The sequence below is a fragment of the Colossoma macropomum genome, unplaced genomic scaffold, assembly GCF_904425465.1.
Source record: "Colossoma macropomum unplaced genomic scaffold, Colossoma_macropomum, whole genome shotgun sequence".
Lineage (NCBI taxonomy): Eukaryota > Metazoa > Chordata > Actinopteri > Characiformes > Serrasalmidae > Colossoma > Colossoma macropomum.
In genome coordinates, this window is record NW_023494786.1 from 26628745 (window position 1) to 26642282 (window position 13538).

Consider the following 13538-nt stretch of genomic DNA (forward strand, 5'->3'; position numbering starts at 1 on the left):
AGAAAATGGTTCTGTATAGAACCATGAACACTTAAAGAACCCTCTGCATGATTAAAGGTTATTTACATCATGAAAACGTTCTTTAGATTGATGGAGAGTGTGCTGTAGACGGTTCTATATAGAACCTTCTGGAAAATGGTTCTATATAGCATCCAAAAGCGTTCTTTAATTATTATGATGTCAAGCTTGTCACAATAGAAGAACACTTTTGGGTGCTATATAGAACTCTTTTCAAAAAGGTTCTATATATTTTTTTGTTACTGTGTCTGACGTACTGTATGTAAATAAGCTATGTTCTGATTGGCTGCTCTACATTGTGCCTCATATAGAAGTCTTTTCAAAAAGGTTCCATATAACCCTTACAAGATGCAAAGAACACTTTAATCTTGCAAAAGGTTCTTTGAGCGTTTGTGGTTCTATATAGAACCATTTTCTTCACTAAAGAACCCTTGAAGAACCTCTTAGAGTATATAAGAGAGTATTTAATCCTTTTGTATTTGGTGCATAAACCCAAATGAAAACCTTATTTAAAAAATAAATAAATAAATAAATAAATAAAAAAGTAGGATATGGGCCCTTTAAAAGCACTTTTTTGTTACTATGTTGATATACTGTATGTAAATAAGCTATGTTCTGATTGGCTGCTCTATATTGTGCCTCATATAGAAGTCTTTTCAAAACGGCTCTATGAAGGACCGTCTATAGCACATTCATGCACAAACTCCATCAATCTGAAGAACCCTTTCATGATGCAAAGAACCCTTTAATCATGAAAAGGGTTCTTTGAGTGTTCATGGTTTTATATAAAATAATTTTCTTTATTACAGCTTGTCACAATAGAAGAACCATCTTTTTTTTAGAGTGTATACTTTAATTACATTCTTCTCATGTAGCTGAAGGTAAATATTCCATACTGATGTTTTGATCAGGTAAAAATTAAAGGTAGTATGTGGAGTAGGTGGCCTTCAGGCACTGTGACCTTAGTAACTATGGCCTATGCACAAAAGATGGCCTGTGCAAAAGTTGCACTATATACAATATGTTCCCCCTCAATATGTTAAATGTTTACATTTGTAAGAAAAAAGATACTGAAAGTTAACGTAGAGGATGTTTTAACCTACTTTCACTAATCAACAAAACAATTTCACTAGGAATTTTCAAACAGATCTGAAAATTAACATTGCGAAACTTTAACAATGTTTAAATACTACATTAAACTTATTTTGAAAAAGCAAGGAAACTTAAGTTTTCCATAATATGGGCCCTTTAATATTCCAAATCCCTGAACTGACCATATACATCTGACTATATTAGTGCACATCTGCTGTACATGACCAACTCTTTACTTTACTGTAGGCGGCTGTCCACGCATGAAAGTCACATTCAGCAAGAATATGGAACAAGACACCCGCAGCCGTTACGCCTGCTTTTCTCCCATCGTTGATTACGGTAAGGAAATTAGATGTTGGAAAAAGAAGAGCCTAAAATTCATAAATAAGCGAATGAATGCATGACTGAATTCCTTTCTACAGTTTACACTGTCAAGATCCTGAACTCCAGCGATGACGGTGTGTTCATAACTTACTCTACGACAATCACCAACGTCCTTCAGATAGGTGAGACAAATTAGTCTGATTTGTTTTTCTATTTAGAAATTGCTGCTTGCACGAGTTTATAGACTAAACTGGGTTTATTTCTCTAAATAATAACAATAAAAAAACACAGGTAAGGATACCAAAATCCAGACAGGTGCCTATCGAGAGATGATCCAGCGCGGGGCCTGTGTTGAAGTGGACATGAAGAATGACGCAGAATATCTGATCATGGGGACAGATGACAGCATCTCCACATTGAAGGACAAGTAAGCTCTGGTTTGTTTACTTGAAACAGGATCCATGTGCTTCTCTAAATGGCCCATATCATACATTTCTGTCCCAATTGAGGTCCATTTATAAGGCTTGTGTGGGTTTATGTACCAAAACTAGTCATAATTCATTTTTACATGACCATTTTTCCAGCCTCCCTTTATCCCTTAAGGGGTGCGTATCATGGAAAACTGAATTTTCATCACTTTATTGAGATTAAAGGGTTTGAACATATCCATCTATTCAGCCTACAGCAGTTTAGTTATGCCTGCTTACTTATAGTGTTTCAGTTTCAGTCTTGACTGCTTTTTGAACAAGGCACAATAGAGCACAGCCAATCAGAGCAGAGCTCACGTACATATATCAGCCTTAAATGCACAGCAACAAACACAGCCTGTTTGATTCTGGAGAATAAAGAGATTTAATCTGACTGCTTTTGGTGCATAAACCCAAATAAAAACCTGATATGAGGCTCTCAGGGAAAAAAGTAGGATATGGGCCCTTTAAAAGCATTGTTTTTGTTACTGTGTCTGATATACTGTATGTAAATAAGCTATGTTCTGATTTGCTGCTCTGTATTGTGCCTCATTCAAAAAGCAGTTCAGGCTGCACTCCGTAGAACTCACACAAATGTGTGGCGCTGAGCTGCTGTGGGTTGGATATCCAGATATGTCTAAATGCATTGGTTTTTGTGACATCACAAAAAGAATGAATTTAAATTGACTTTTTTGCAGCCTATTTTCCATACATGTGGTACATTTTGGAATTCTCACGTTTACAGCTCCTTTTTGACTTGAAATTTAAAAAAAGTGAGAAAATGCTGTTTTTCCTCTTTAACCTCTTATTGACCAGGGTATATTTTGGTTTTTCCATCTGACATTACATGACCAAATCGTAAGGCAAATTATTCAGTAACTGCATTAAATAAATGTAAATTTTTATTTTATTTATTTTTTGTAAAAGCTCCCCTCAAATTAACAGAACATGTTTTATGATCATACACATATTGTTATACGCTTACAATTTACTGCTGAAAGCCAAAAATCTTAGATGCTCTTTGTAATTTTTAAAAAAAATATTTTTTCAGAGCAGATCACTGAAGAGATGCCATTTGTTTATAGTTTATAGCCCAGATTTGTGGAAAAATGGGTCGACTTTCACTAGACAAAAAATTGTGAGTTCAGCTTCTTTTATTATAAGGGTTTAAAATTACATCACCCATCTATTTGACTGGAAAGAAGACAGTTACAGCTCTCATACGACCCCCACCTTTTGAATGTAGCTTATGAAATATTAAAGTTATGAAGAATGTGATGAAGTGCGTTTTGGAACCACCGGTGGTCCCAAGGTGTTGAAAAGGTTAAAGAGTTTGCTGATTTTGCTCAAAGTCTGCATGGCGCTCTGAGCTCAGCATATTTCTGCACACGTTTGAGTTAAAGTCACCCATGTGTTTTTCAGATTTAAGTACATCTTGAACAATAAGATGTGGATCGAAGAGGTGCCACCGGAAAAGAAATGCAAGGCATCCAGAAACAGGCTTGCTTGTCAACATCTGAAGGACTTCATGGACCAACACCTTGTAAACCAGTGCCAGTATTAGTATTAGTCACACAGAAGGAGAGGATGGCCTGGAGAAAGCATCTGGAGGACTACACTTAGCAGAGTAAATCGTGTGCTTTTATTTTCAGTGCATCTGACAAAGAAAGAAAAGCAATTTGTGGAACAGCACAGTTTAAAGTTCAGCAGAAGCATGTCGTAGCGTTGACCTTCTCACGAAGAGTCCATGTTTGGCAATGCTGCGTTTAAGCATGACTTTTGTTACGTAAAAGGTACTCTTGAGACCATACCTTCTGGAATGCACACTTATGAGATATTAGTCCTTGACATTGAGTCATGTAGCATGTAGCATTACCTAACAAAGATTATGCCTTTCAGACAGTGATATTTGGATCAGTGATCAATGTGAGATTAACCACTGAGTCCCTGCCTTGCTTTGCCTGAAGCATTTAAAGTTCATGTTACGAGACGACTGGTCTTAAAAAGCGAACCTGAAACTGTTGAAACTCAAACTGAATACTGACTGAAATGTCACTGAAATGTCTGCCTTTATATGCCAAATATGTAGCCTGAGTAAGGAGGATGTTATCTCAAATAAAGAACACTAAAGAATGGATTGCTTCACTGATACTTCCTGTTGAATATAGCTTCTAGTAGGGAACAGTGGTTTTAATGGCTTTCTACTGAGTTATACTAGGCTTAAGTCAAGTAGACTTAGAAAATAAGCAATGCATACTAGTCCAGATGGGTAGAAGCTGGATTTGGAGATAAGCTATCAAACGTTAGGAGTAGAACTATTTACACTTCTAGTAACCTTCTTTGTGGATCAAACTATCAGCAGATTCTTGGCACAAATCTTTGTGAGTTTTAGCTTCCTAAAGGAAAGGTTCAAACTGACACAGTCTTCCACTTACCCCAGTTGTAATTGATCAGCCGAGACTTGTTTAGTGTCCAAATTTTGTTTCTTTAGTTTAGCGCTTGGGCTACGAGGCCAACACTGATAAACATTAGAATTCAATAAATCTATTCTCAAAACTCCTCTCAACCACATCCAGGTTAATCCACCTTCATTAAGGTAACACAGACTTGTCAAAGTGTGGTTTATAAACAATATAAACAAAACCTCAAACTCAGACTAAACACCAAGCTAAACCACAGCCAATGAAGACAGAGCCGTAGTAAGGTTGACCAATTACTGTCACTCTTCCTCATTAGCATGCAGGTGAAAACTGTAAATAAACAATACAAAACGTGTTCAGTGCCTGTGTTCTTAATTATACATTGTACATAGTTGTAAACATTGCCATATACATTGCTGACCTGTACTGTAGGCAGAGGTTACCATGGCTGCTAATATATCTATTAGCTTATACACAACTGTAAACAAACCAATCTTTCTCTTTTCTTAACTAAAGAAAGTTAAGAAGTGACGTTATCGTGCGTTTCGACCAGAAACCAATTTTATAAATAAACTTGTTAAACTAAAGATTAGTTATTTAGGTCCCTTTTTTCTTATTTAAGACAAGAAATAAGCAACAACAAATCGTTAAATACAAGAAAGAAAAATGAAAAATGAAAAGATTAACTAAATGCCTTAAGGGCATCGCATTCACTGTGTAGCTGAATGCAGCGGCCAGCCATTGTAGTCAAAAAATTTTTGTGCCACAGAATCCAACTTCCCTTCATGGTGAGGCGCGTCAAGCAGGCTAAATTAGATTCACGCTTTCTGTTGTTTCCATTATTAAAAGTCTATATCTTCATTTTGAAAATTAATGCATACTTCAAGGTTATTTAAAAAACAGAAATTGAGAATGTGATGTGATGCATGCATCTCACATTGGTGCTCCTAAACAAAAATTCTGGTCACATTTGTTTTAAAAAGAAGGAGCAAATGGCAGCATTTTGCTTGCACTGTAGAATCCTGCACTGTATGTCTTACTGTATATGATAGAAATGAACAAACCTGCACAGTAGAATCAACAGAATCAACAGCTGTTATATTAAGTTATCTTAACTGTGCAGTTTTGTTCATTTCTATCATGTACAATGACGTGTGTCACTGGCCCTACTGCTACTACATCTATAAAACATGGAGCATATCACAAGAAGCCTAGTCTCACAAGCTAGACATATCGGCAGAGATTCTGGTGCTTTTCACTGCAAAATGCGATGTGCAAAATGACCAATCACAGCCTGCTGTTTTGGCCTTTTGTGTAGGAGGAGGCAACTGTGAAAATGCCACAAATATATCCTGCCCTGAAAGGTTTATTCTTCATTACAATGTCCAGTGTGGGCAGCTGTTCTCTATCACTGACTAGGATTTAGCTAGAAAAACAAAACCTTGTTTCCTGACTATATGGTAAAAAAACACTGCACAGAAGTGCATATATACAGACGTGTGGAGAGCCAATCAGAATGCAACATCGATAGTTGTGGTTGGCAGTTCACTCGGTATCATCTGAAGCTGAGACTACAAGAAGCTAACCGACCTGAAAAATAACTAATCTGTATAACTGTCAGAGGAGGAGATCAGTTAAAAACTGCTGATTGACTGTTTGAGTCACCTCTTTTGCATTTGCTGTGGTCTCAAGACAGTGAACGTATATCCCACGGGTTAAAAAGTTTATCACAAGTTGTGCAGGAGCATCACAGAAGAAGCCGATACTGGGCTTGACTACTTATATGCAGCACAGCGCTATTAGGCAATACAGCAACTTTAAATAAAGCCTAGATTGTGCATTTTGCATGCAGGCATTAAACAGGTTACCAAAACACAGCTAAATGGCCTTCTTATACTACAGGAAAATCTGCCTAAGGAGCATTGAGAAGGTATGATTGGGGTAAATTTGTATAATTTGTAGATGTGCTGTAAATATTGTGGCATCAGGGCTGTTTATATTAAAAAACACCATTTCTATAACTTACTTACTTTACAGTAAGAACTGGCTATCCAGCAAACAGGCTTGCAGACCGAGAAAGACTTTAACTTTGTGTAAATTAAATATGATATAAAACACAGGAACCCAGATTATATAAATATACTACAAGATTATATAAATAAACTACAGGAAAATAACATAATCAATACCGAATTACTGCAAAGGACTTCTTAATGTTGTTTAGGCAATCTTCGACAATCTAGGAATAAATCTCATTACTGAATTAAACATCCTTTCTGACTGATAAGAGAAATGAAAAGAATGTATAAAAAAGTTCATATTAAGTTTGTGCTCACATATTTATTTCCAGTGCATCAGTGCTCCTTGGCAAAACGCTTACATAGACCAGTGGTCATCAACCTTCCTGCAGAGTTTACTTCCAACCTGCATTTAACATGCTGCTCTTCAACTATCTAACACTGATGCATCTAATCCAGCCTATCAAGAACCTCTGAAGAAGTTTATTAGCTGGATTGAGAATGGTTGGAACAAGACCATGCAGGATGACAGATATCCAGGACCAGGGTTGGTGATCACTGCTGTAGGCATTAATGAAGATCTAGATACGGTCTGAGTGGGTTGAGAGAAGTTCTGGGAATGTATTTACGGGAAAGATTTGGGTGACTATTGATTTCCAGTGTAGGCGACATTAGCCTAATAGGACACCGAGCATATCTACATTTGGGTAAGTGGAAAACTGTGTAAATTTGATTTCTCGCTGAGCCTTTAACATTTCCTTCTTAAAAGGCAAAGTTTCTGTACATGTTTTGAATCATTCACATTTTGGCAATGTGTTTACGTCCTACGCTGAAGCGTTTCATGCAAAAGCGTCTGCTGTATGTATGTCAAGGCATTGGTATTGATATTGCAGAAACATGGAAATTAGAAAAGATAACCCGTAAATCATAACATTGAATACAAAATTAAAATAAATTAACATTTTTTTTTCCCTCTTCAAAAAGAGCAGACAACATTCTAAATTTGTGCTGTTGTGGTGTGTGATATGGCTAACACCCTTGTCAGAAATATGCAGAGATTTTGAAGGCAAACGCACACTAAAACTATAAGCTGCTCTTCTTCTACATTTACAGCTAAGACCATGGGCATCCTAAGCTCAACCCTACTGAAGGAGTGAGGCTTTCCAAACTCATATTACAGCAAAAAAAAGCTATCAAATGTACATACGATATGATACAAATGCGTCAACATATACAGCGAGTCAATGCACAAATAGTCGGATCAGTTTGATACGAAATGGCTTGCTTTCACAGTACATTTATAAGATAGATCACTGATCGTTCGTGAAGTAAACTCCTAAGGAACTTTGCTTCCATGTCGTTGGAAAGGGTTTTTGTATTTCATTAAGATGATGGCTATACCAAGTGGCTTTTAGCTAAACCAAGACGTTCATAAAATACTTCATAAAGTACTTTAAAAGCTTAAAGAGTAGCTGCCCTCACAAGCACTGCTGAGAGTACTGTGACTATTATTACTCACTTGTGTTGGCGGTCTGCAGTCTGATTCGGATTTACGCAAAAATTCACAATCAATCCAAATCAGTGCAATAAAGAATACAGGATAAATGTTAAGCTCCGGTCCAATTAGCATCAATTCAGCTCAAATAAAATGGTTGGCTGTTAACGTCTCCCTAAAGGTTACTTCAGTGGCTGAGACCCTTCCGGTGTGCAAAATAAAACGGTAAATGCTAAAGGTCATTGCACCTGTACAATACATTTGCTGGGTCGTCCTTCTCTGGCAGTAGCGGCCCGTTCCTACTGCAGGTAGCGGTACACTTTGAAACAGTGGTTCCCAGAGTCCGCCACGGCTACGTGACCGTCGGAGGTGAGAGCCAGGCCTTGCGGGCCGTACAGCGGGTCCGCTGTCGTGTTGATGTACGACAGGAAGGATCCTGAACTGTCAAACACCTGCGGCAGAAATACAGTGTAGAGCATTGGTAGCATGTTTAGATATGTGGTCACTAAACTCAACACTGACTTAAATTTCTATTACACCATTACTAATACTGTTCTAAGCCCTATTGGAGCTGGATTAGTTTTACTTGGGAGCTGCTGTAATTTGAGTTCTTAGTGAAGAGATCTGTGATTTTAATCCAGAACTAATATGCGATGTCTCTTACAAGGTAGAGCGGTTTCTGTCCTGTTGGGTGACATTTGTCAGTGTAGCCCATTTTACTAGCCTAATGCTGTTCTGTCTGGTATTGAACTGGAAGTTGAACTAGAAGTTCGTCTTTGTTGTTTGTTTGTTTAAATCTGTTTAAGACATCTTAACACTGAAGTGAACATCCAAGCGATGATGTTTCCAGGCTATCTGAGGTCATTTTGGGAAACTGTATATATTCTTGATCCTGTATGAATCGGCCAATCAAATCCCTTACAAATAGCGTTAGCAGACCTCCTCTCGTAAAAATAAACCAGCTCAAATAGAGCTTAAATCCTGCATTTACGCATGCAGTCTAAAGGCTGAAATAACACAAGCATGGGCACTAGGGGGCAGTGTTCAAACCAGAATGTACAGAAAAAATAATACCCCATATTTACTCTCTCTCCTCAATAACAGTTTGTAATATTTTGAAGATGGGTCATGTAAATGTTTGTAATAGTGCATCTCAAACGGCTCTCTTTGCTGTTTTAGGTCAAGTACTGTTTGGATCTCATCCTAGATGATTAAAAAATAAACTCTCTATTTTTGGGGTTTTTTTTTCAAATTTGTACATTTCATCTAGGAAAAATGCATTTACTTATTCAAACAGTGTGTTAACTCATCTCAGGAGCAATATCTATATTTTTATAGGGTTCTTCGTCGACAATGGCTTAAACGAGTAACAGCGTTGAAGGTAACTGCACTGGATGTGGTTCAAATGTGGTTAACTAGCGTCCATTAAGGATGTACTAATGATGTATTTCATTTTAATTTAATTTTATTTCATTTTACTCATATTTTGTAATTAATAATTCACTTTCATTCCATGATTTAGGTAAACTTGATTGTACTTCCAAAGTGACCTCATCAGCCAATATATAAATAATATATAATAATCATAATAATAAAAAAATAAAAACAAAAAGAATGTGAGGACTTATTTCTCTTCCCATTATCTTCAGGGAATTCAGATAAATATAAATTTCCATTGATTATGTCACTAATGGAGTATTCCAGATATTTCATAGTGGTGAATGTGTTCAGCTAACATAACCTTTAATAGAGGACTCCTAAAAAAAAGACTGTTTCAAGCATGAGATGTTACACAGATTCGCACAATACTGCAAAAATAATCTGATTCTGGAAGTATTTTGAACATTATATTGCAAAGTGTAGCCATGATGGGCTGGGACAGGAACAAATACTGCTTTCTAAGTGCTGTTTAGGTTTCATTCATCTGAAACAAGCATATAAATGTCTTTTAGCTTTACATACATATTTGTAAATGTACTAACAGTGGGATATAAATGGAGCCCCCTTTTGTGGAATCACTCTTCCACCCCAAACGCATCAGGAGCCAGTCAAGGTTTGCTTGACACATGGACTCACACAATGCACAGTTTTCTTCTCTGCGTTTTCCGTTCCACCTTAAATAGTACAGCAGTTAGCAGGCACCTGTACAGGTTCCAGAATGAAACTGTGGCTCCATTTAAGGTGGAACAAAAATTAGAATAAGAAACAGGCGAATAGGAAGTCAACTTCAGCTTTGTGTGACCGCAGTGGTAAGTGTGTTTATGAATAACACAAGTAGGAATTCAGGTAGCCGGCCAGGAAAGGTTTGGCCAAACTTATATATGAAGTTTGTCGGTTTTGCAAACTCTCAAACTGCATCATCATGATTTTAGTATCACACTACACTGCTTCTATAATATGGATGTTTCGTTATGACATATATTTATAAATATTCCGTAAGAGCAGCCTGCTTAATCTTTCACATCACTGCTGTCGGAACAAAATGACAACTTTACAGGAGAAAGAACAACATACTTTATTTTTAATGTAAGTCAATGGAACCAGACTTTTTACCAAGTCATTTTGGGTAATTTCTTTTGGTCCATTCGTCATGAAACTTATGCAAAATGTTAAGGTCAACAGGCATTTTCAAATGATGTCAAAAACTGAAAAACGGCAAAAAATGGAGACACGAGGTTTTGGTCAGACGGCAGTGATATGTTAAGTTCAAAAAATGTAAAGCTAGGTGTGATAACATTTACTGAGTAATCTATTTACTGTAGATGGTTAAACTATACAAAGTCAATCTTCTGGCAATTTTTGCTTTATTCATAGAGCCACCAGTTCACGTAAATAAAGTGTACCTGTATCCTACTGTTACCCCAGTCTGCAACAATGATGTTTCCATTGGTGTCCACTGCCACCCCCGTGGGAGCATTGAACTGGCCGTTCCCTTCCCCATGAGAACCGAATTTAAACAGGAACTCCCCATCTGCATTATAGACCTGAGCAGAGGAATGAGATCCACATTAGCTGACAGCAAACAGATGTGCTTCCATGCAGAGAAAGAACATAAATATGTTAGCCACTGTATGCTGTCTTTTAAAGAGGGACAGGCCTACTTATCATTAGATATGACACAGAATAATATGACATTATAACCATGGGAGAAATAAATGAAAATACGTTGTTTTCCATCTCACTGCACAATGCTAATACCCGAAGACATGTGAAACAGCTGAAGCAATAGGCAGAGACAGCCATAGCATACCTTAACAGAATGATTGTGGAAATCTGTCACAATGATTTCATTCTTGTTGTTCACGGCTACAAAATGGGGACCTACATATGACAGTAGAGAGGCAAGAGGAGAAGATAGAAACAGAGAGAAAGAGTGAGATTTTGTTTGGAAATTGTACATCACTTTTTATTATATGGTTCAAACCGAAACTGTGTGGTTCGCATATGAATTTCTTTTAGAGCCCATTTTCAAGACATGGATTAAGCCTAGTCTTGGACTAAATTTATAACTCAACAGTGATTCACCTTCAGAAAGTTTGGTAGCACTTTATTTGGAGTGGTCCTTTGTAGGTGATTAATAAACTCTTAAAAGATTATCAGTAACACATCAATAACACATCAGTGAAGTAGCAGTAATGAAGCATCTGAATACACTGAAGTAAATATCTTGTAGATGTTCTGTTGATACATTACTTACATTAAGTAGATGTGTTATTAATATGTTACTTCCATTAAGCAAAACCTAACCTTACCCAACCTTACTCAACACCTAACCCTAACCGTGGCCCTAATCCTAACCCTAACCTTAAACTCAACCCAGAACCTAATCCTAAACCTCATATGTTTTTGACATGTTACTGAGAGTCCACTGAGTGTTTGTTTCATCTAAAAGGGCCACTCAAAGTAAAGTCTAGGCTTAAACTTAATCTGGAAACCAGCCTCTTCTTTTAGCTGTTTAATTTTATGACGAGTTGTTCTTTCTCTGAGATATTTTAAGGCTACTTACTGAAGACAGGGCCGGATTTACTGAGTTTCGGCTCCGTTGGAGTGTTTGGAGCACTTTTGTCTAGGATGAACAGAAAGAAGAGAGTTAGTGCATCATCATTTTTTATAGGCCTGAATTTATATGCCTGTACTGCATGTAGATACTCTGTAGATACTGGCAGAGTTGGGCTGCAATTATACTTTTTGAATCACTGTATTATATAAATGATACATAAATTATATGATAATAATATTGTATTATAAATAGATGCAACACTTGAATGGCAGTTGAATAGCATGCTAATCGCACCTTATCATAGTTATGAGAATGAATTTCAGTTATGAAATGAGAATCACAATAAGGCTGTAGCAGCAACACTACAGAATGATTTATCAAGAACAGATACAGAAGCCTCTTCCATCCACAGTCTGGCATTACATGGACCATTGGGGCAGTCATGGGCTGGAGGTTAGGGAACCAGCCCTGTGACCGGAAGGTCGCCAGTTTGATCCTCTGAGCCGAGAGTATGTGACTGAGGTGCCCCTGAGCAAGGCACCTAACTCCCAACTGCTCCCCCGGCACTGTGGATAGGGCTGCCCACCGCTCCCTAGTGTGTGTGCTTTCACTAGTGTGTATGTGGTGTTTCACTGCACGGATGGGTCAAATGCAGAGGTACTGTGTATATATATATATATTATTCATGCCTTAGATATTTACAAGGATTATGTTATGATCTATTTAAACCCAAGGCATTAATGGACAAAGTCTGGAAATCAGTGTGTAACATTAAGAATTGTCACCACCGAAACACATATTTTCTGCACTTAAGTAATCTTTTTAGTGTTTTAATGGAAATATTATGATTTAATGTGTGTACAACTGTTCAAAGCTGTGCATGATACTCATATACTGGCTAGCATTGCTGTGTTATGCTCAAAATTAATGCTGATCATTTCAGAGCATTCAGCATACAGAGAAAAGTGAAGCACCTGAAAACTGCCTGTCCGATGTTCCCTTTGCTCCAAATTTGGTCACCAGTTTGCCGTTGGACTGGAAGATGAAGACGCAGCAGGCTTTGTTGTCTGCAGCTATGATGTGGCCATTTTTATCCACAGCTACTCCTTTAGGTCCCATCAGCCGCCCCGCTCCAATCTTATTCTAAAACACAAGCAAAGGACAGTTAAACAGCAAACAAAGGACGAGTGAGAGGGCACTCAGAGTATCAACAGCTGAACCTACGTTTTGGCAAACACCTATTATATTAAGCTTTTGTGTTATTTTACATACATATAACTATAACAATATAGACACCAAGTGCATTTTTAGACATTTTATTCAATATCTCAAGGATTCTGAGTTATTATATGTATTATATGTAGATGTGATCACCATTTTATGAGGTATTCTGGGTGTTATATAACACAATCCTCAAAGTTATACATCTTTCCCAGTTCACATGGAATGTTCTACAGCTCTGTTCATCAGTCTGAACACATCTAACTTTTCCTCATGGTAAAACCGATGAACTTTAACAGAACTAGCCTACCAATAACATAATTATATAACATAATTTAATATATTTCATATAATTTAACACATTTATCTGGAATCAGGCTCATTTTATATTATTTTTTGAACAGTGAAACTTTTGAATGGTATAAAATATTTGAATGGTATAGTATTTTCTATAATATTTCTACTTTGGTATTTTATTTTTAA

General features: G+C 37.1%; 2 protein-coding genes across 6 annotated transcripts in view; one reads left to right on the forward strand and one right to left on the reverse strand.

Moving 5' to 3' along the window:
- The window catches only part of c4 (complement component 4), a 40579-nt gene extending 36543 nt beyond the window's left edge, over window positions 1-4036 (forward strand). Inside the window, exons 38-41 of the mRNA XM_036565027.1 lie at window positions 1357-1449; window positions 1533-1616; window positions 1726-1861; window positions 3324-4036. Of these exons, the coding sequence (XP_036420920.1) occupies window positions 1357-1449; window positions 1533-1616; window positions 1726-1861; window positions 3324-3465 (455 nt within the window). The 3' untranslated portion in view covers window positions 3466-4036. The remainder of the gene's footprint in view (window positions 1-1356; window positions 1450-1532; window positions 1617-1725; window positions 1862-3323) is intronic.
- Window positions 3521-13538, reverse strand: part of trim3a (tripartite motif containing 3a) — a 52075-nt gene continuing 42057 nt past the window's right edge. For all 5 annotated transcript variants that reach the window (XM_036565099.1, XM_036565079.1, XM_036565088.1 and 2 more), the window contains 5 exons: window positions 12809-12977; window positions 11841-11900; window positions 11085-11155; window positions 10678-10818; window positions 3521-8286 (listed from right to left, as the gene is read on the reverse strand). In XM_036565099.1, coding sequence (XP_036420992.1) covers window positions 8134-8286; window positions 10678-10818; window positions 11085-11155; window positions 11841-11900; window positions 12809-12977 — 594 coding nt within the window. In that variant the 3' untranslated portion in view covers window positions 3521-8133. The remainder of the gene's footprint in view (window positions 8287-10677; window positions 10819-11084; window positions 11156-11840; window positions 11901-12808; window positions 12978-13538) is intronic.